Source organism: Drosophila albomicans, chromosome X (genome assembly GCF_009650485.2).
Source record: "Drosophila albomicans strain 15112-1751.03 chromosome X, ASM965048v2, whole genome shotgun sequence".
Lineage (NCBI taxonomy): Eukaryota > Metazoa > Arthropoda > Insecta > Diptera > Drosophilidae > Drosophila > Drosophila albomicans.
Genome location: NC_047627.2, coordinates 26,539,685 through 26,562,834, shown reverse-complemented (window position 1 = coordinate 26,562,834; position 23,150 = coordinate 26,539,685). Strand labels below are relative to the sequence as shown.

Sequence of the window (23,150 nt, the reverse complement as noted above, 5' to 3'; positions counted from 1 at the left end):
ATGAAAAAAAAAAAACAAAAAAACAGAAGAGATAAACATAAATGATAACGAATGATTACCAAGTAAAATGACAAGCGACATTTTGAGCAGAGGGGAAAAAGCAAATTGAGATAAAAAAAAACGTTAGAAAATAAACGAGTGATTATATATAAATACATTCAAGCCGCATTCGACTTTTTACTCTGCTGGGGAAATCCAGTTGCTATTTTCTGGAAGCTTCGGGAGCTTATCGAAATCAGGAAATGGAGTAAATACTTTCAGGAAACTTTTAGAGCTTAAATGAGTTGATATCAGGAAACTTTTAGAGCTTATAGAAATCAGGAAATAGAGTTGATATCAGGAAACTTCGGGAGCTTATCGAAATCAGGAAATGGAGTTGATATCAGAAAACTTCGGGAGCTTATCGAAATCAGGAAATGGAGTTAATACTTTCAGGAAACTTTTAGAGCTTAAAGAAATGAGTTGATATCAGAAAACTTTTAGAGCTTATAGAAATCAGGAAATAGAGTTGATATCAGGAAACTTTTAGAGCTTATAGAAATCAGGAAATAGAGTTGATATCAGGAAACTTCGGGAGCTTATCGAAATCAGGAAATGGAGTTGATACTTTCAGGAAACTTTTAGAGCTTAAAGAAATGAGACGATATCAGGAAACTTTTAGAGCTTATAGAAATCAGGAAATGGAGTTGATATCAGGAAACTTCGGGAGCTTATAGAAATCAGGAAATGGAGTTGATATTTTCAGGAAACTTAGGAGCAGCTTACAGAAATCAATACTACTATTCTCATAAATAATTTCATTAAGATTATCACGAGACAAGTTTAAAATGTAATTAAGAATCAAAATCGGGTCGACATATAATTATATTAATATATATATTTATATTTATATTTTTATATATATTTCTGAACTTACCATCACCATAAATAACTCAAGTTAGAATTTTAAATGTTCATTCATTGAGTTTACGTTTACCATTTAATGTTAACATTATTTTAGAATCTGATATGATTTTGGTTTTTTGCCCATCTTCGAAGAGGAAGTAGTTACTTCCTTACAACTGCCTTCGATTAAAACACACGTTTAGTTATTTTTTTTTTATTTATAATTCGTACATGAAGATCGCATTTAATCACCGCAAATAATATGTATATATATATAAAATATAAAAACGAATTAAATCAAAGGGAAGGTGTTAAGAAAAATGACTGCAAATGAAACGTACCGAAAGTGTCGCTGCAAATGTGGAGTGTGTTGTGTGTGTGTGTGTGTGTTGTGTGTGTGTGTTGTGTGTGTGTGTGTGTGTTGTGTGTGTGTGTTCATGGATACAACGGTATTTGACTGCTGGATCGATCGATTGATCGTGCACATTGTAATTGTATAGTATAGGTAGTTAGGGGTAGTTGGGGGGAGGGGCTTCTAGGGCTAGGGGATTATGCATTGGGGGTTTGTAGTTTGGATTTCCTTTACACTTTGTTTTAACTATTAAAAAAAACTTAAACAACTGAAATTTATGGGATGGTGCTTACAATTAAAGATAGGAGAATAAACATAATTAATGCTGGGGAAGCTTCGTCCTTTTTTGTGGCATTCCCGCAGCACATTGTTTGTGGCTTCGAAGAGTGCTAATGCTTACAAGATGATGATACAAAGTTGTCGCTTATAAATAAATGAAAACAAAAACCAAAAAAGAAAAAAAAAAATGGGGGAAAAATAAAAAACAAATAGGAAACGTCGTGCAGCAACGAAGATCGCTGTTGCTGTTGTTGTTGCTGTGGCTGCCACGCCCCATTAATTGTCCCGGTAGGATGCGTGGACACATCTCTCTTTCTCTTTCTCTGTCTCTGTCTCTCTCGCTGTCTGTCGCTCTCAACCGAAACGATATTGTCTTTGTGTCAGTTTCTCCTCCTCAGGTCTCAGTTCAAATTTTGTGTGTTGGTTTCCTTTGTTTGTTTGTGTTTTGGTTTTGCTTGGTTGGTTTTGCTTTACTCTTGCTCTTGCTGTTGCTGTTGCTCTCTTCTTCGTCATCTTTACATCAATTATGCTTTTGTCGGGGTCGGTTGGAGTTGGAAATACAGGCAGAAGGATTGCAATTTGGATTTGCAAATCCAATTACCCACGGCCAGCACCAGGACACCAAGAGTTCCGGGCTCCAAGGTCCAAGTTCTGCCAGTCGCGATCCATCGTAACTCGTCTCAGCCCCAATAATAATTGCGAATTTGCAGAATGCGAATTTGCAGCGTGTGTGCAAATTTCGTTGCCATTGCTGGTTGCAGGTTGCTGCTGCTGCTGTTGCCAATGTGCCACTTTTCGATGGCACCTTGTCTGCGGGTTGTGGCCTGGTTTACACCCACGGCGTCCAGCCCTCGTAGAGCACGGCCAGATTGTCCGGATTGGTTGCCTCGCGTATCACGTAGTCGACCTGCTCGGTAACCGTGCATCGTTGATTGCTATCCGGATCGCGTCCCTCCAGCTTCATGCGTATCTTCTTCCACACCGAGACGCCATATGCATTGCGCTTCTGCTCGTGCAGATTGGGAGCACCTAAAAGCGTTCATAAATATTATTAAATCAAGTATATACACAACTATCGAGAGAGCAGACGCACCTTTGTTGTGCGCAAACGTTTCGTAGGGCAGCGAATCGCCATCGGCCGAATGCTGCAGAAACACTTCGACACTGCGGAAGAACTCATCCACCTCGTCGTTGGCCATCGTCTGAATCTCCTGCAGCTGCGTCCGCCATTTGCCGAGTGTCTCGGCATTCAAAACACCCCGACGCTCACTGCTCAGCTCCTTGCGCAGCTCGAGCAGCCGCTGGAAGAAGTTCATCAGCGTGCGCTGAGCGTCACGCACATGTCCCGACAGCAGCTGCACATCGAGTGGAACTAGTTTGCCCGCCGCCTGCTGTTGCTGTTGCTGCTGCGGCTGCATCAGCTGATCATCCTCGGAGCACAGGCTGCGCAAGTAGACGCGCGGCATGTTATCCTGATGGCGCTGCAAGCAGAGACAAGTATTAAACAAGTGAGAAAGTTATAGTAGAGGCTGCTCGACTGAGAGATACTCGCTACTCATTTTGAATAGAAGCAAAATACTGCGGTATTCTTTAAATATACCAACGTTATATACTGCAAAATACTAAAAAAAATATATCAAAGGTTATAATCGTTATATTAATATAGTACTACATTTAAAATATACCATAAAGTGCACAAAATATACCAGATTGTCAGCCAAAGCAACGTTTTTTCCCCTTACGCAAGTATTTCTTAAATAATATAATACCAAAATAATATACTGCAAAATACTAAAAATATACCAAAGGTTATAATCGTTATATTAATATAGTACTACATTCAAAATATACCATACAGTGCAAAATATACCAGATTGTCAGCTAAAGCAACGTTTTTTTTCCCACACAAAAGTATTTCTTAAATAACGTCTAAAAATGTTATCTGATCTCAACCAAATATTCAAGAATCATAAAGACTATAGCTGTTATGGACCATAACTTATGGTATATACTGAAATTCTAGATATACTCGACTGTGAAATACCCTCTACCCATTTCAAATAAAAGCAAAAAAGTTCGGTATTATTCTTAAATTATACCAAATTAGTGTACTCAAAAAGTATTTAAATATACCACATTTAAATAATGAATACAATTCCTTATGAAATTATAGAAGTTATATATTTGATTGACATTTTGTATATTTTGCACTTTATGGTATATTTTCAACGTAATAGTATATCGATATATCAAATATAGTAGGTATATCGATTATTACATTAAAAATATACCATAATGTATGAAATATACCAAATCTCGATCAAATATATAACTTTTATAATGTTAATCTGTTTGCAAACAAATTTTGAGGAACCGTAAAATCTATAGTACAGTTATGATTGTAAGTGCCAATAATAATGATCTGCGGGGTTGAAGTTGGCGTGGCAAAAATATAAATCAAAAGTTGATCTGAGTGAAAAAACAAGTGCTGTCAATAATTAGAGCTCCACCTCTCTTACTCCCCCTGAGATTTAGATAAGTGTTCGGCTGTTGACGCTGATCAAGTATATGTGTATATATTTGTATGAGGTGATAGATGACTCCTGCTACATACTACTGCTAGTTATAATAGCCTTTTACTCTATGGGTAGTGGGTACAAACATAAAGCAGAGTATTGCTCTCAGATTTGGTGTCTCTACCACTTAAAGTCTCCCAGATTTAGCTGCTTATACGAACGGACAGACAGAACGACGGACACATTTGTTACTCCCTTTTGAGCTATCGACTCTCACCTGCATATCCTTGAGACTGGCGCAGATGAAGCGATGACGCGTCTGCTGCTCGCACTCCAGCTCCTGCATGTCCCGCTGCACCTTGCACGTGTAATCCTCGAGCAGTCCCTGCACATTCGCCAGCCAACACTTGTCGATGGGACCCTCGGGATCGAGCAGCTGAACGATGGCCTGTTCGACGGCGCTGATGCGGGCGTTGCTCACCTGCCACTTGCTGTTGGCCTGCAGCCATTGCTCCATGTTGTGGAGCATCTGCTTCTGCTGCTCCTTGGTCAATTTCCCAGTCTGCTCCATGGTGCACAAAGCGCTAGCGCACTTGCCCAGCTCCGAGATTAGCTGCAGTTGATCGTTGGTCAGTTGATGCTGCAACTTTTGGTTGCGCAGCAAACTATCGATGTGATTGCGATTCCAATTGCTGCGCTGCTGCTGCAGCTGATCCAGCTGTGACTGCAACTGACACTGCAACAGATGCATCAACGCCGAGCTCTGCTCCAGCGTCTGCCAGTTCTCGTAGATGGCTTCGCACAGCTTTTGCCGGCTAATGATGTGACTGCAATTCATCTCGGCATCGAGCAGTTCACCGTAGGCCCAATGATAGGCGGACGCAATCAGCGTTTGTGTCTCGATCTTCTGATTGAGGAACGCAATGTCGATCTGTTGCTGCCGCAGCGTCGCCTCCGCCTGGAGTGCCGCAAAGATGCCATCGCACAGCTGACTCACATCCTCGTTGTCGCACAGATCCTGGCAGCGTGCTCCTCCGCTGCCCGCTGTGCAGCTCGTGTAATAAGCGTACGCTATGGGCGAGACCAATCCCACAAGGAACTCCGTCTCGAGGCGCTGCACAAAACCGAGCACTGGACGTGCCATCACCCTAACGTCGTAGCACTTGCTCACACGCAGCGTGTGCAGCACCAGGTCGAAGAAGAGACTCTCGCACAACGTGCTGCCGTTCTTCAGTATGTTGAGCTCCTGTGAAGGAGATCAAATCACGAATACCTCTTTAGTAAAGCGAATACTTAAAACTAAGAGTAAAAGCCATATATCTAAACCCAATTGAATGACTTAATAGCAAATTAAATACTTAAAAATATGAGCGAAAGATATCTACCTATATCTACCTATCTACGATATAATCTACATTAAATCATACTTCCCATGACTGCCTTTAAATTGTTTAAGGGTAACACTACAAAAGTTTCTATATTTACAATTTAAAACTTTCACTACATTTCTTATAATAAGCCAATTAATAACTGTTTTTCTCTATCTACTATCTAACATATCTTCTCTAAACTACTCTTTAAGTTTATACTTTTTGTATCCTCCACAAATCCAATGGCATACATTTTCTTAATAGTTGTCTGTAATTATTTGTCTTTGCAATTTATTTCCCTCACAATATGCAAATATTTCTATCTATAAATCATTTTTAGCAAGTATTGTTTATGGTAAGCAAGTTAATAATTGTTTTATTTGTTATCTATCTTCTCTAAACTACTCTCAATTATTTTTCTCTATCTACTATCTATCTTTTCTAAACTAATCTAGTAATTTTCTCTCATTTATTTCCCTTACAGTATACAAATATTTCTATCTCTTATCTTTGACTTTCTTTTTAACAACTATTGTTTTTGAAACTAGTCTAGTACCTTCTTCTATTTACATTCCTTACACTATACAAATATTTCTATATTTACAATCTGTTGTCTAAATCTTTGACTGCATTTCTAACAAGTATAAATAATACTTATCTTATTGCTATCTATTTTGTCTAAACTACTCTCTAAGTTTCTCCTATTTACTTCCCACATAATTTAATTTTGTTATTGAAGTCGTCAAATAATTATTGACTTCTATTAAAAAAAATGCTGCTATTTTTGTTCCTCACAATATATAAATATTTCTATATTTACCATATGTTATCTAAATCTTAGAATGCATTTTTAACAACGCATGCTTATGGCAAGCAAGTTAATAATTGTTTTTCTCTATTTTCTATCTATCTTCTCTCAACTTTCTCCTTCCTCACACTTCAAATTGCTGATATTAACTTAAGAGACTTCAAATTCATCTCGCTCACCATGCACTGTTGTGTCTGCTCTTCCTGCAACTCGTCCACGATGAGTTTGATGGTGCGTGTAATACGCTCCAGAGCTCTAGCGAGCTGCTGGAAACATGCATGAGCCGATCGCAGCGAGAGGAGAAACTGTTGCTCCACACTCAACGTTGTTGTTGGCTGTTGTTCCTGCACGATCTGTTGATTGTAGCGTTCGGCCAAAGACTCGGCATTTAGATGGAGCAACGTCTGCAGATGATCCATGTTCGAGTTGAGCAGCAGCAATCGAAAGATGCTCGTGGGCAGATCGTGCTCAAAGCAATGCTGCAGCTGAACGACAGCGCTGAGCGCCGCCTCCAAATCGCTGAGCTGATCGTTGGCCTGCTCCAGTCCCGGAGGTTCAGCCCCAACCACCACTCGGCACATGGAGCGCACAAGTTGCACGAACTGCAGTTGCTGTTGCACCAAATTGTTGCTGTTGCTCCCGATTCCAATGCCGATGCCGTGTGTGGCCAACGCCGTTTGTTCGTACTCGTTGAACACCGCTGTGGCACCTTCGAGGGTGCGAATGAGTGCCGCACTCAGCAGCGATGCGCTGCAGTTGCTCTGCCCCAGGGCAGCGATCAGCGTATGCGATGGTGTCTGCGTTTGGGCCACGGCCTGTTCGTTGGCATAGTGTTGAGTCAACTGATGCAGCTGGCAATTCAACTCCATCCACACATTCTCGAGTGTCTCGGCCGCATTCAAAGTGTTTGTCGCACTGATGCCGCTGCAGCCGGAGCTCGAGAGGAGGCCGTTGATGTCCGCGTGCTGCAGATAACCGGCATAAGTGTCGTGGAATCGCACATACACATTGTCGCGATGCCGTTGCTCCGGATAGTAGGCCATAATGGCAGCATATTGCAGCATATGCTCCACACACTGCAGTCCCAGATTGTTGTGCCGTCTGAATTGCTCGTCGAGCTGATTGCGCACCGCATCGTAGCCACTGAGTATCTTGGCCGGTAAATGCAACTGAACCACGTCGAGGAGCGTCAGGTATTCGCTGTGCCGACTGCTGCCCTCGAGCTTGTATTGTATCAGCCGCACATTGAACTCGCCGAGTTGCTGTTGCTGCAAACACTGCTCGTAATGTTGCAGTATCTGTTGCACCATCTCGTAGTCGGGCTGACGCAACGTCGCCTGCTTCGCCAGCGTCTCGGTGTGACAGCGCTTGCAGGCGTAGCGTGTCGATGCCGTGTTGAAGCTGTGACTGGACATCGCTGAGCCCAGGGCCTTGATCTCGGCGATCAGTGCACTGCGGCGATTCAACTGCACCAGCTCCTGCTCGGTGGCCAGACGATGGCTCTGACTCTGCTGCAGCTGCTCAATCTCGTCCACGATCACTGCGTGATGCTCCAGCATTTCAGGTCTACAAAGAGAGAGAAAAATGGAGAAATAGTTAAAGGAAAATTGTAATTTGTAAATATGGTATTTAGAGAAAATTGGAGAATTACTTAAAGGAAAATGTGTGGCAAGAAATCAAATAGTATGGTAATTTGTAAATATGGTATCTCTGATCACTTTCCTTCTATTAATGTATATGAAGGTTTACCCTTTTAAATGTCAATCTGTCTAATCAGCTTCTTTTCATCACTTTTCTTTATATATATAACTATATAAAACTCTGGCAAAAATGTTGCGTGCAACACTATTTATGTGAAAACAATGCGTGAGATACCCGCTACCCATTTTCAATAAAACCATATTCTATAAATATCCCAAAAATATACCGAAAACGTACCAAAATATAACATAAGAATATATTTGGTACCCGTACAAAATATACTAGATTGCCCTGCGGAAGAATTTCTTAAATAACTTATAGAATATAAGTATAAGAACATATATCAAAACATTTTTTTATTTCAATTAAAGATGAATAAAGAAAGCTCTTAATTAGCACTTTAATTAAAGCTAAGAATGATTTTGAATTTATTTTTCTGCTTTAAGATAATAGCACAAATTAACGAATTCGTGCGAAAAACACAAAATGAACGAATTTGTATTGTTTATCATAAAACAAAAAAAGGTTCGTAAATCAATATTAGCTTCAAATGTAGTGATTATCAAAAACTATATAAGAATAACCTTTACTTGTTTTAAAATTGTTTAAGTTAATGTTTTATCACTTTAAAAGGTTACCAAATCTTAAAGATGACATTTCAATCTTCTTTCTCTGAATCTCAACTATCAAATATTTGTTATTATAGAATGTGAATAATAGAATATATTGTACATGAAACTAACAATAGATTGTCAAATTTTAGTTTTTCACATAAAAAATAGTCAAATTAGACTCTACTTGAATCAACTCTGTTATTAATAACTATCCATTGCAATCGCATAATATTAAGAAGATACAATTTAAAGTGCTTTGGCATCGACTCACTTGTATTTGGACCAAAACTTTTGGCACTGCTTCAGTTTGCCGACAAAGTGTCGTCGTTTGGCATCCCAATCGTGGAGTTTGTTCTTCGATTTATCCTTCTTGAGGCACTTCATCTCATTGCCGCCAACGGCAGAGGTGGAAACGGAAGCACATGGTTTAGCATTGATGGCACGTCGCATGGCGTTCGCCTCATCGTTGACAGTCCAATCGACTAGAGGATCATAGACGAAGGCCTCCAGAAGTGTGAGCAACGTTTCACGCTCCTTACGCATCACTTTGAGCACATATTCGCAGCCAAGACGGAAGGCGCCCTGCAAGTTGAAAAGTTGTATAGAACAAATGAGATAACTTGATAAATGATCATTTTATTTATTATATTAGACCTAGTATTATATACTACATTTAATTTAAGAGAAAAGAAAGTACTGTCTGCTGATTATGTATTAAATTTAGTTTTTATTATAGGATCGTACATTTTTATGAAGTTTTCCCTTGAAGGAGTTTATAAGAAATGGGATGGGAACCAAACTCTGAAACCCTAATGATCTTTCATTTTAAGCAAGTATCAAGAATGTCATCCAATGTTTGGCTACCCCATAAAATGAACATAAAGCGCATCAAGTTATATAGTACATACACATATGAAGTTGTAGATGATTGCGGGGAATAACTGGAAATGAACTCTCGATACTGAAATCTTGTTTATCTAGCAGATACAAATTGTGCACATTGTCATTGTCACAGTCGTAAAGCGACAGACAAACATTTTTACTATATGAAACAACTGCTGATTTTTTATATGCTATCGTATAACGCTCCAACCAATCCATTCCGGTGCTGTCAATGACAATTGTTTCTACCATTTCAATTGGCCTATTTGCAGTTGTTGATACGTGGAAGAGAAGCTCAAGCTTCCAAGTTTGGCAAGTAATTATTAACTGATTGATCAGTTCAAAGAAACATTACAAAATGTAGTTAATTGAGATATTACTATATTTACTATATACATATATATATATATATATATATACTATATTTTGTAATGTTTCATGGAACTGATCTTGATAATATAATATTAAAAAATAATATAGTAATAATAAATTTTGGCATATAACTAATTTGTTGCTTAAGGATCTTGACATTATAGTGATAATTGATAATATAATAGTATATAATATAATAATAATATAATAGTAAGGCTTAAGGATCTTGACATTATAGTGATAATTGATAATATAATAGTATCACATAATATAACAATAAGAAATTGTGATATAATATTAATTTGTAGCTTAATGATTCCACAACTTTCGACTTCCTCAATTATCGCAATTCATTTCAGTTGGTATTTCACCAAATTTAGCTGGATTCTCGTCAGCCAAAGGTTCTCACAGCCAAAGTGCGCAACACTGATGCCCAGGTGTAACATAGGTGCACCATAGATACATATATCTATACACCTAAGTGCTTAGTATAGATAAATATATACGACTCTGGTCTGCCTAATCGATGTTTACAAATGCTGATTGTACAACACATTCGCATTCGTACACATTTTAACTTTGAAAACTGTGCGTAATTTGTGGCTTGTTTTCCACTCTATTTTTTTTGGGGGGGGATTTTTAGGGCTCCCCCTATAAATAATCCCTAGTTATTACACATATTACTAATACGCCGCATGTTACTGCACAAAAAAAAAAAAAAAAAAAAAAACAGAAAATCTATCGAGTGCAAAGCATTAAGCGAAAGCGCCAATGACAACGGTAAACGAAAACGAAAGCACACAGTCATTGAAGTCTCATTGAAGAGCGCTACAACAACAAATACTACACAAATCATATCATTTGACAAATACGTGTAAGCTCTCCATGGCTCACCGTGGGTTCGCTTTCAAGTGCTAAAAATACGCAGAGCTAAAGAGATATACTAGATGGATATAGATATGAGATGTGTGCGATGTATTGAGTGTATACTATATAGTGAATTTCATGTCGAAGCAATCCATCAGAAATGGGAGTTGGTTGGCAGACAGAAATGGCTAGGTCGTGTATTTGAAGGAAAGAGGAGAAATGCAGAGGAAGATGCACTAATTTACTGTCGATATACAGCTTTCTTTACACGAAATTACTATCGATTTTCTGTCTTCGATAAGCTTACTCTCTACGAATTTACTATCGATATACATCACTTGATAAACTCACTCTCTACACTATGCATCGCTTGATAAACTCAATTTGTCGAAGCAATCCATCAGAAATAGAAATTTGTTGGCAGGCAGAAATGAGTATCGAAAGGAAAAAGAAAGATGGGGTAAAGGAGACACAGAATACTCTACTATCGACAAATAGTACACGATAAACTCATTCTCTGCACTAATTTACTATTGGTAAACATTACTACTCTACACTAATTTACTATCGATATACAGCACGCAATGAACTCAGTATCTACACTAATTTAGTATCGATATACAGCACTCGATGAACTCAATATCTACACTAATTTACTATCGATATACAGCACTCGATGAACTCACTCTCTACACTAATTTACTATCGATATACAGCACCCGTTGAACTCAGTCTCTACACTAATTTACTATCGATATACAGCACCCGATGAACTCAGTCTCTACACTAATTTACTATCGATATACAGCACTCGATGAACTCACTCTCTGCATTAATTTACTATCGATATACAGTACTCGATGAACTCGCTCAAGAAAAGTGCAAAAGTTGAGCTGAGCTCACTCACAGTTGTACCTTCGGACCGTGGACTTTTAAAGAGTTGCATTCAGTTCGCTATAAATGCTATATACAAGCATTTTCAGATTGCGAATCATAGTCGAGTCTGGCGACTACAAGAGCCAGTTCTGTTGTAAAAACAAAAACCCAATGTCGTCATCGTTATGTCAATCCATTAACTTAATAATGGCTTAGCACACACGACTACTGTCTTGTGTTATTAGCGTCTTGAATTTAATTACATGCCGACTAGCTAGTTCCTGCAACAATAACCGGCTTGCTCAATAACAACAACAAAACAATTTCAATTTAATCAGCTAACACTTTGAGCAAAGCTTTTGTTTCACTAACCTAATCGATCCTCTATAGAACTACTTTCCTGGTGCATTCTTTGATATTTCGATATCGATTCATTCGATAGTTGGTGAGTTCAAATCGCGACCCCCCCACGAATGTTCACTCGATTCAGACTCTCAACTCGAGAGTGCGACTCAGCGTAATACACTATCAATGTGCCTAGAGTAGACGCGGTCTGTGGTCAGGCAGCGCCAATTATTTGTAGGGTAGCGCCGTTTTTAGCCACTATTAATGTGGCCAGGCTTATCGACGGATTGTGTTTCTCACGCTGCGCTAGATCTGCGAGTGTTATCAGCTTTTGGCAGTGCGAAAGGCGAAACGTAAACAAACGACGCCCACGACACTGCACTTTTTTTTTCGCTCTTGTTGTTGCAAAGTCCTTGCCCCAAGTGTTATTGCGTGTGTGTGTATGTGTATGTGTGTAGTGTACTGTAGTGTGTGCGTGTGTGTTGTGTGCGGAAGGTGCCTAATTGTGCTGGTGGTCTAGACCCGCTGGCAGATTGCTAAACACTGGCGCTGTGTGCGTTTCGTAGTCGCGCTTCCAAATTCGCAAATACATTTTCCATTATTTTTATTTATTCTTGTTTTTTTTTGTGTTGTGTTGTTCTGTTACAACGTGATTTTGAAAGCAGCAGCAGAGCAGCTGCTGACGTACGATTACTTTGTGTGCGAGAGTGTGAGTGCGGGAGATTCCCAAACGTCGTGTCGTGTCGTGTGGGCGCAATGACCAACGAGGATTATCTCGGCATTTGGCTAAAGCTGAATGCAATCAACAACAACCATACCGAGCAATTCACCGATATCACAACCGTTGATCCAACCACAAATACCGATGAAATCCTTCAACAAACTCCCGACGACGAGGAGCAGACTTCTCACATTGGGGCCGGTCTCTTGGTCTGGGTGATCATCAATGCAATCATCTTTGTCTTTATTCTGGGCGGCAACATTCTCACGATTGTTGCCGTTCGCACCTGTCGCAATCTCCGTTCGGTTATCTCCAATCTCTTCATTCTCTCGCTTGCCGTCTCGGACTTTATTGTTGGCCTCGCGTTGCCCTATCATGTTGCCTTCTATATGGACATGGGCGGTTATCTGGGACGATTGCGTGGCCTTTGTTTGCTGCGCTTCTTCTTGTTCATCTGCGCCTGCTGCGTCTCCATACTGACCCTCATCTCCATCGCCGTGGATCGTTACATTGCGGTTATGTACGCTCTGCACTACAGACGGTAAGTCGCCAATCTCAAACAAACCTTCGACATTTAGCTTTTTAATCCTTTCAGTCCAAGACTTTTCTCTACTTAGAATATCAGAAGTTTTTCTATATTACGTTTTTGTTCTGCTTCTGACATTCATTTCCTATTAGAGCCGTCCTCTATTCGCCAAAGTTTTTCGCTCTTTCCACTAGACGCTAAAACTTTCTCGACCACAGACATTTTTTCTCCGACCGGTATCAGTTCTCTTCCCGATATATGTTTTCGTTATTAGTAAAAACTATTTTCTGTTCCGATTGAAACTCTTCTGTTTCCCCAAGCCTTTATTTTCAGATCAACACAGACTTTACCTTCTATTCATTTCTAAATGATTACGAAGAATTAAGATTTCCCAACTTTGAATAGTTATTTTCGAACAAATTCTTTCCTATTCTTTTCCCGATAGTTGTTATCCTCTTTCCTTATAAGAACTGTGACTTTTTTTGACCAGAACCTTGCGTTGCTTGCTTTTCTTATCTCATCTAGGACGTATCATTCTTAACTTACACATCTCAAATGCGTTCCGGAATTCTCACCTTTTCGACTTAATCTCTACCTTTTCCGATCCTAACTTTTAAATCTAACTAACATTAATTGCTCCGTCTCGATATCTGTTTGGTGACTAACCAATTAAATCTCCCTTCTACAGTTACATGACGCGTCGCATGGCGTACTTGATCATCACGTGCAACTGGTGTCTGGGCGCCCTGGTTGCATTAATACCCATCTTCTGGAATAAGTGGAGCGAATCGCAAGGCTGCGAGTTTGACGAGGTGCTGTTGCCCTGGTACGTCGCAGGAATTATAACGCCCGGCTTTGTGGTCATATGGATCTGTATGCTGGTCTTCTACTGGCGCATCATGCGAGAAGCCTCAAAGCAGGCGCAGCGATTGCGACATTCGGTTGTCTACAACACGCACAGTCCGCACAGCATGCTGCATCCGGACTGGAAGAGCGTTCAAATTGTCGTCTTCATCATGGGCTGTTTTACGCTCTGTTGGCTGCCCTATTTCTGTGTGGCCATCGCGCAATTGTTTAGCGTTTGTCGCAGCAGCTCGATGATCTACAAGACGGCCTTCTCGCTGGCCATTGCCAACTCGGCCCTCAATCCCATTATCTACTCATGGAAGAACTCTGGCTTCCGTCGTGCCTTTGCCCAGACACTGTGCTGCAAGTCGGCGCGATGTTGTCGTGTTGATTCCGATGATGTTGAGATGCGACTGCCGTCGGACAGTGTGAAGCATCGCATTGATAGCACAAGCAGCTTTGAAGCCACTGCAAAACCCACAAAACCAACAATAACATGCAAAGCTATAGAAGATCTCTCAAGCCCTTGCCAAGGAACGCAATAAACAGATGTAGAACAGATAACTTTGTGGCGTATCTATTTCTATTAGATGGGGGAACGAGAGAGTTCAGGAAGCTGTTAGAAAGACTTCCCTGAACTGAAGGCGTCAGGACTTTAGGGTTCCTTAGCAGACACCCTTCGAGGTACATACATATATGGAGCTGAAGACCTAACTATTTTGGGTTTAATCTGTGAATTCTTAACACTCCCCCAAAGAACCTGACCGATTAGGAAACCATCAGGAACTAGCAAAAATAAATGCAGCGATCAATAGATAACGAACGAGTTAAAATAAAAGAAGGGATTAAGGTTCAGTTTGAGGGTTGAGGTTCAGGAGGGTTGAGGTTCAGTTTTATGGTTAACGCCTATATTCCTTGCAGCTAAACCTTAAGCTAATATCTAACAAAAAAAAAGAAAGAAGTAATTTGCAGGACTTACCTCAACTCCAGTGATGCCCAAGGCGTTCACCATATTCTGGGTGAGGCGGAAGGGCACCCGCTCCGGTATGCGCAAGGTGCGTCCCTTCTCAAAGCAGACATTGTAATCGATGTGGACGAGATCGCCGCTGTTCAGATTGATGAGCACATTGTCCAGATGACGATCGCCCAAGCCAATGACATAGCCAATCACCGACATTACAGCCATGCACGTGGTATAGCGACGCACCGATTGACGCCACTCCGCGGAGCTTCCCGCCTGACACCACAACTCCCGGGCCAGCAAATCCGCCGGCGTCTCCTGCATGAGTTCAGCCAGCACTTGACGCAATGCGGACAATGGCCATTGACGTCGCGGATCTGTGACGAGCATATTGTGCTTGGCCAGCAGCGGCGACAACTTGTTGTAGAAGAGGTCGGTGAGGCGTCGTGACGAGGCAGCCGTTGCCGTTTGTGGCTGGCGTTGTTGCCACTTCTTGTACAGCGCAAAGAGCGGCGTCATACCATCGACCCAACTAATCAGACCCGACTGCGGTCCCAACGGTATGACGGAGTAATGATGGGCGCGATAGCAGCTGTTGGGCGTGTCATTTTTGCTGGCCATAATGGCATTGGATATGGACAGGAATTGCATGATGCGCTCGTCGAGATGCAGATCCTCCAGCCCCTTGAAGAGGAACGTGTACTTCTGCCCGTTGTTTCCATAAAAGGCAACCTTCTTCGGCTTTGTTTTCGTCGGCAGTATGCAGATGGTGCTCTCCACGCTCTCAATGTACACCGGCTGCTGCTCATCGTGCGCATCCAGACCCGGCATCGAGATGCGCATGCGTCCAATGTCGCAGAGCACCGGACTGATGGTCTGCATCTTGAGCATGTTGCTCGTGCCGCGCAGCATATTCAGCTGCAGCACATGATACAGCTGCTTGAGTTTATCCCACGCCTCCGGATACGGCCGATGACGCAGAGCTTCGAGCGTCGCCGCGATGGGTGCATCGAAACGTCGCTTGAAGCTGCGCTCGTAGCTCGTTTCAGCGTCGCGTGCCGTGAACGCCATCAGGGCCTCCAGATCGTTGAGCAACTGCGGACGCCAGCTATTGAAACGATTCTGTTTACCCTCATGATCGTCGGGCTTAAATTCGCTGGCCAACGCCGTCACGCGTCCCACATACGTGTTGTAGATGTGAGCCAACGAATGGATCCAATACTCATCCCACAGCAGACAGACGCGACGCAATTCGCGCACCAGCAGCTGCACATGCTGCACCACCTCGGGCGCCTGCTTGGACAGCGCGCCCAGCAGACAGGCGCAACAGCTGCTGTTGTCCGCCATGATCGATGTGATCTCCGTGGCCATCGGGGCGTCCGCGTTCAGGGGTTTCGCCTGCAGCTCTCGATTGGCACCGACCACAGCGGGAAATGTGACCAGTTGGGGGCAACTCTCGGCGAGGCGACACAACAGCGCACAGACACTCTTGCGCACATACGGTTCGTGGTGATTGAGGCGACTGAAGAGCTGCGGTATTATCACCTTCCAGGGACCAATCGGGGTCGTTTTCAGTCCCTGCTCGAGGACGTCTTGCAAGCCGCTCGCATGCTTCACAATGAGACGCAAGAGTCGCAGCGTCGTTGTCACCATATTGCTGTCGTCCACATGGAAACGTTGTCCGTTCGCCAGCTGCTGCTGCTGCTCGTCGCCCGCCTTGAGGCTGAGGTAATGGAAGTACGCACGCGCCGCCTGCTTGTAGTAGTCAAAGGTATTGGCGATGGCGCGTCGCCAGATGCGCATTATCGCCTCCAGCACGCTCGCTGGCTTGTCGGCCAACAGGCTGAGACGTCGCAAACGCTGTTCGCATTGAGCGTCCGCCAGCGGCGGCAACTCCACATCGCTTGCGACCTCCTGTTGGTGTTCCAGGCGCAGGGCCTGCAACAGTTCCTGCAACTGTTCGCCATCCATTGCAGGCATCTTGCCACCGAGGGCTTCGCCAATCGCTTGGATATCCGACTGGGTGAGCACAGATCCGCTGTCGACAATCTTTTTGCCCCATCGATAGCACCAATTGCCATACGCAATCAACGCCTCCTCGCTGTCCGGCTGCTGTTGCAAGCTCGCATTCAGTAGACGCGCCACAAGACGTTCGCCATGCGGCAAACTCATCGGTTGTTGTGTCTGCTGGCTGCTGCTGCCGGTGAGCGGACACTCGGGCAGTTGCTCCAGCAGCTGTTGAAGGGTCGGTGATAAATTGGTGGCCAATCCGCTGCAGCTGCGCGCCGTTATCCAGTCGGAGAGAGTGAGCAACAGCTCGGCTCCAATGCTGCCCGATGTGGGTTGCTTTTGGATGGCCAAACAGAGGGCGGCGCACACATTGATGGAGCTCAGTTCGCTGCACTGCAGCTGGTGCTGTTGCTGCAGATGCAGACACTTGGTTAGCTCGCTGTAGCCGCGCAGCAATTGCACTCCGCTCGTCGTCGTGTCGAGTTCGTGTCGCTGCTCGATCAGCTGGCGCGCCATCTGCTTCAGCGGCTGGCCAAAGTACAGCTCCAGCATGGCCTGGCACGTCTGCTGATTGCCCTCCTCGCGTGCCAGCGACGCCGTGTCCAAGTACAGCTCCCCAAGACTCTCGAGGCTGCAGTGGCGCCTCAACAGCTGCGTCCAGGCGACGCAGCGCACCAGCAAACTGCTTCTGATCATGCCGCAATCCTTGCTGCTGTCCTTGCTCTCCCGATTCAAGCTGCGCGGCAACAAACAGAGTTGCGATTGCTCCGACTGGACGCTCCTCAACTGCTGTGCAATGTGCTTGAGCAGCGTGAGCTGTTGCCATTGCTGCTGATCGCAGCTGGAGTTGAGCAACGCCTCGCGCCAATTCATGTCCAACAGCTGTTGCATTGGGGTGGTGAATTGCGTTTGTAGCATCGCCTGCTGCAGCAGCAGATTCTCGAGCTTCTCGTGCACATAGCACGCCGAGAAGCTGGCGTGCTCCGTCTGCGCATTCGCATCACTCCAGAGGCTCAGCTTGTGCAGCGCTGCGTTTAGTTCGTCGCTGCTCGCTGTGCTCTTCGCCAGCAGCTGCTCCAGGCTGCTCATCTGCACGCTGCTCTTCTGCAGAAATGGATTCAATTGCTCCTCGCTGCGCTTCAATTGCGAGCGCAGCTCCAGCAGCGCCGTCCACTGACCAGTGCTCTGCAAACACTCGATCAGCTGCGCCTGCACAAATTGTCGCGTGTGCGGCTCGAGTTCTGCGTGCAGCTCCTCAACGGCGAGCACACTGCGATAGCCGGCGATGGCCGCTTCCTTGCGTCCGGCTGCCTGTTCGGCGGCATGCTGCAGCCACTGATAGCATTTGTCGCTCTTGGCGCGCGCCCAGATGTTTAGGCCACGCAGCGAGTCCGCTTCGCGGCACCTGAGGAAGGCCCAGGCCAGATAAACAATCGCCTGACTGTAGCTGCAGTCCTGCGCCTTTTGAGTCTGCAGTATTTGCTGTGGGGCAGATGGAGAGAGGAATTGAGTTAAAACTCTGTTAGTGAAGATCAGTAAGAAATGAATTTGGGGTTCTACAAATTGCCTTTCTTAACAAGATTCCTTATAAGAATTTGTCATTTGATTGTTTTCTTCTCATGTGCCTTAGCAACACAGATTCTCCCTATAAAAGAGCCTTCGCTACTTCATCTTTTCAACTTCTAAAGCACACATAAACTTCATTCAGCTGACATCAGCATAGTCGTCAAATTTGATGTCAATAGCTCTCAGTTTCAGGCTTGTATATTTGCGGACAGACAAGAAGACAGCTAGAATTTGATGACCTCTATAAGTCAAGTTTACAGCCACCAAGTTAAAATGTTTAGCAAGTATTATTTTGCAATGAATTTCCTCATCATGTTCAGCAGTATTTTGTAAACCTAAAAACTACTTTCGATATTTCCGAAGGCGGCAATGGGAGTGGTCAAATTTTAAAAGCAACTAAAACTCCGTTTCACTGTAAGCAACTTTGCTACTAACTTTGCTGTCGCTAGCTCTTACAGTTTCCCAGCTACAGACAATTTTATAGGCGGACAGACAGACAGGCGGATGGAGCTTTAGATCAGTAATATGTATACACATTTTACAGCGAACAAAAACTACGTAGAGCTTACAGCAACTTTGCTATTAAGTTTATTGTCGCTTCCCAGCTGCAGAAAATCATATAGACGGACAGACAGACAGAAGCTATAGATCAACACTATGTAACTATGTAGCTAACAGCAACTTTGTCATTAAATTTCTTGGCGGTATCTCTCATAGTTTTCCAGCTGGAGCAAATTAAATAGGTAGACAGACAGACAGACGGATGTTATAGATTAGTAATATATAATATATAAAAGCAAATACTTAAACTGAGGCCAGACCTATACTCGTCTGTAGCTCATCATGTTGCCTGCTTAAAGACTAATTCAAAAGAGGTCTTAAGCTCACCTGGGCGTAGCGTATGACAAGCTCCGGCTGTTGGCTGTGCATGGCAATGATGACGACGCCGATGCGAATGCGATTGAACCACGACTGGCACGTCGGATTGTTGAGGCGAAAGAATGCGCTCACTGGTTTCTCCGGTTGCCGCAATGCAAACGCGCTGCCCTCGGCCGCATTGTAGATGAGCTTCTCCAGCGCATCGAGAAATCCGAGAAGCATATTCAGATTGGCACGTGTATTGCTCAGTTGCTCCAGCGACAGTTCGTCTTGAGCGAGACGTTCGGCTTCCTTTGCGCAACCGCTCAAGAGACGCGCATAGCGCATGACAATCGCCTCGAAGGCCAGAAATGTGTCCTGCGGCTTGCCGAGAGTCGTCCGCAGCTTTTGATCGACACAATAGCGAGCCGCCTCGTACTGCAACCAGGCGGCGGTCAACCGTTGGCAACGTCGCGTGCACTGTGACAACTTCTCCCGCGTGCACAGCGACAACTTCTCCTGTCGCTCATCGAGTGCCGTCACCTGCCAGCTGCGTGTGAAGAGTCCACGCAACGTCTCCGCAAACAATTGATGCTGCGGCGCCTGCAGTTGGGCCACAAAATCCCTGAAGACATTGTCGCGCACAGCGCTGCAAACGGTCAAACGCTGCTGCCACACACAGACCGGACTGCAGCCAATGCCCAGCGTCGGACGTCGCGCGATGCTCAAGCTCAGCGGCAGCTGGGCGTAGATCTGCGCGAAAGCCGCATGCGCTTGGGGGCACAACGATTGCAGCTGCTGCAGCGCCGTCTCGCGATACAGCTGCAACAGTCGCGGACTCAACTGGTCGCTGCCATAGCCCAGCACCACTTGCATGCAGGCGGCACTCTCGAGCGGCGCACACTTTGCAGCCATGACCGCAATGCATTCGCAGATGCCGCGGAAATCCGCATGCTGCAGCAACAACGAACAGCGGCCGCTGCATTCGTGCAACAGCGATTTGGTCCAGTTGAGCAGCAACTGCAGATTGAGTAGCGACAATGCGGCCGCTTGCATTAGCGTTTGAGCGAGGAACTTCAGAATGTGACCGAAGCTGTGCGCCGTTGGCGATTCGCTGTTGTTGTTCTCCTGTTCGCGCAGCAGGCTCGAGTTGTTGCGAAAATTGTGATTCGCTTGACAGTGGACCACAAGCAAGCCGAGCAGCGCATGATGCGTGGCCGCATGCTGGGACCACAGCTGGAGTTCGGCGGCGCGACAATTGCTGATCAGCAGCTCGAGTATCGACGGCTTGCACGCATACATGCCAATGATGGAGGACGTTTGCTTGGCCAGCGCGGCTAGCGCCGATAAATGAAAGATGAGCAGGCGACCCGCTTGCTCGATAACATGTTCGCGCTGCTGGGAATCCTCCTCCTCCACCTTCTCCTTCTCCTTCTCCTCGTTGTCGTTGGCCAGTTGTCGCACACAGTTGTCAATGTCGTGGACAAGCTGTTTGTAAGCCTGCTGCAGCAACGGCACGTTCCTAATCAGCAGCGTCTCCTGGCACGTGCGCAACAGAAGGTTGTGTGCCGCTCCAGAGCTCTGCAGTCGTATGCTGGCAAAGAATTCGCAGTGCGATTGAAAGATCAGCTGCACCAGCTCAGCAGGCAGGCGAGCGCGTAACTTGCGCACCGCACACAACAGTAAATACAGGCAGCTGAGTTGTTCCGGCTGCGGCAGTTGCTGCACATGCTCGAACTCCAGGCGTATCACTTGCGTCAGGGCGCTGACATCGCCCGTGGCATAGCCATTGAGCAGGCAAATGCAAAAGAACTCGTTCATGTTGAGCAACGCATCGCTTTGGCTTTCCTTCGCTTCCAACACTTCCGGCAGCAGCTGCATCAGATGCGACTGAGCGTCGAGGACAACAGCCTCGCAGGTGATGTGCATGCGCGTTAGGCACTTGAGCAGCGAGTTGAAGGAGCGCACAAAGGCGCCAATGCGTTCGCCTGTCCTCTCGCTCGCCTCCAGCGTTGTGATGTCCTCAATGAACTGTGTTAGCAGGCCGTAGCTAAAGTCCAATTGCTTGCTGAAATACGGTGTCAATTGCTCAAGCACATGGGCGCAATGCGACTTTAAATGCTTCGGCTGACCGAGCTCCAATTGCCAGCCAATGATGATGTCCACCACATCGGTGAAATGACGCTCGAAAACATCGCGATAGATGTGCGAGAATTCCACAATGCATGAACTGACCGCCATGAAGCTGTCGACGCTTTCAGCACCCTCGAGGAAATCCTTGAGCATCAGCATAATCTGCTCCGCATAAATGTGCAGATCGCATTTGGTGTCGCAGCTGTGTGTGATTGAACCAAAATAAGAATTAGTTAGTGTCGAAGCCAGATGCAAAGTATTTAAAGCGTTGCTAAGAGAGTAATAAGCTATAAAATGTTGTAATACTACTAAACTAAACTAAACTAAACTAAACTAAACTAAACTAAACTAAACTAAACTAAACTAAACTAAACTAAACTAAACTAAACTAAACTAACAATTAAATGAATATGAATTACAAAACGACCAGTAAAGTCACCTCGTTATACGAGTTGAGATTACACATTAACACTTGTTGCATATAACCAATAGAAAACAACTCACCTCAGAGTCGTGCGCAGCGCAACAATTAGATACTTCTGCAATCGTTTATGGGCACGATAATTCTTCACGATGAACTCCTCGTAGCTGGGATACGCCATGCGATTGATGAACCCAATCAAGCCCAGCGTCTTGCTGCACTCCTCGAGCACAGGCGCCGGACACTGCTTGAGCACCGACAGCATGCCATCGAGTATGGCATCAAAGGAGCGTGTCAAGTAGCCCATGTTGAGGGGTGTGCGCACAACCATATCCAGTTTGGCACAGAGTTCGAGGGCGGCAGCTGGACTCGTCTCGTTGTGCAGTCGCCGCATGATTTTGGACATGCGCATATCATCGTTGGGCAGCTTGGCATCGCGATCGCTGGCCGTGAATTGCACTGTGTGTATGTAAATATGAAGTAATGTATATTGAATATTGAAATAGATGCAACTTACTCTTGCATTGATGCGACCTGCGTTGAATGCCCTTTGTCATATCATTGTTTAGATTGCGCAGTGCGGGATTCCCATTGGAGGAGGCTGCTGCTGTTGCTGTTGCTGCTGCGGTTGATGCTGATTGTTGGTGCTGCATATCGTGTGCTTTCGACCACAGTGACTGTGTTGTTGTTGTTGTTGCTGCTGTTGCTGTCGAGTTACCATAGCCATGATTGCAATTCCTACTGCTGTTTTTGTTGTTATTGTTGTTGTTGTTGGCTGTACGGCCAATACACATTTGGCTTAGCACTGCATCTTCTTCGGCATCATTATAGTTGTCCAGCGGTATGGCGACCCTTTTCATTGAATCGGCACCGCGACTGGTGATCATATATACTTTTGCGCCACCACCAAAATAGTTTTGTTTTTGTTGTTTTTAGTGCTTTCACGTTCTGCAAGCAGCAGCTCACATAGATGTCGAATTCAGCGTGACCACAACTTCAGTTTCAAAATATATCATTTCACATGCACAAATATACCAGCGAGGCAAATGCGCGCAATTTTCGATTTTCTCGAAATTCATGAGAACTCAAGTACAATTTGTTTCCAAACCAAACTATCTTGTTCTACAATAACAGCAGCAAGCAACGGAATTCTTTATTTTAATGCAAGTGAAACCTTGAAGTTAAAAGCACAGCTACAAAGCTGCTGTTATATTTGCTAGTATTTTAATACTACTAATACT

At 44.4% G+C, this 23,150-nt stretch overlaps 2 protein-coding genes across 4 annotated transcripts; one reads left to right on the top strand and one right to left on the bottom strand.

The window, feature by feature from the left end:
• Nucleotides 1-1,083: 1,083 nt before the first annotated feature.
• Nucleotides 1,084-22,899, bottom strand: LOC117574081 (serine/threonine-protein kinase Smg1). The gene is made up of 9 exons (XM_034257718.2): nt 22,427-22,899; nt 21,993-22,368; nt 19,386-21,690; nt 14,940-18,413; nt 8,797-9,107; nt 6,390-7,776; nt 4,310-5,278; nt 2,610-2,997; nt 1,084-2,545 (listed from the first exon to the last, which is right to left on the bottom strand). Exons 1-9 carry the CDS (start codon nt 22,794-22,796, stop codon nt 2,346-2,348), a joined length of 9,780 nt encoding a protein of 3,259 aa, XP_034113609.1. The 5' UTR covers nt 22,797-22,899; the 3' UTR covers nt 1,084-2,345.
• On the top strand, nt 10,500-14,514 carry LOC117574132 (histamine H2 receptor). 3 transcript variants are annotated; one of them, XM_034257795.2, is made up of 3 exons: nt 11,915-11,967; nt 12,533-13,129; nt 13,803-14,514. In XM_034257795.2, exons 2-3 carry the CDS (start codon nt 12,624-12,626, stop codon nt 14,503-14,505), a joined length of 1,209 nt encoding a protein of 402 aa, XP_034113686.1. In that variant the 5' UTR covers nt 11,915-11,967; nt 12,533-12,623; the 3' UTR covers nt 14,506-14,514. The 3 variants fall into 3 exon arrangements, with proteins under 3 accessions (XP_051864455.1, XP_051864454.1, XP_034113686.1); XM_052008495.1 differs by lacking the exons at nt 11,915-11,967; nt 12,533-13,129 and adding an exon at nt 10,500-10,559; XM_052008494.1 differs by lacking the exon at nt 12,533-13,129 and having other exon boundaries at nt 11,879-11,967.
• Nucleotides 22,900-23,150: the final 251 nt, after the last annotated feature.

Coding starts and splice junctions, on each gene's coding strand:
- LOC117574132 (XM_034257795.2), top strand. CDS start 12,624: ATGACCAACGAGGATTATCTCGGCATTTGGCTAAAGCTGAATGCAATC. Junction 13,130..13,802: donor TACGCTCTGCACTACAGACG/GTAAGTCGCCAA, acceptor TCCCTTCTACAG/TTACATGACGCGTCGCATGG.
- LOC117574081 (XM_034257718.2), bottom strand. CDS start 22,796: ATGATCACCAGTCGCGGTGCCGATTCAATGAAAAGGGTCGCCATACCG. Junction 18,414..19,385: donor TTGTCATACGCTACGCCCAG/GTGAGCTTAAGA, acceptor TCTGCCCCACAG/CAAATACTGCAGACTCAAAA. Junction 9,108..14,939: donor TGGGCATCACTGGAGTTGAG/GTAAGTCCTGCA, acceptor TTCAACTTGCAG/GGCGCCTTCCGTCTTGGCTG.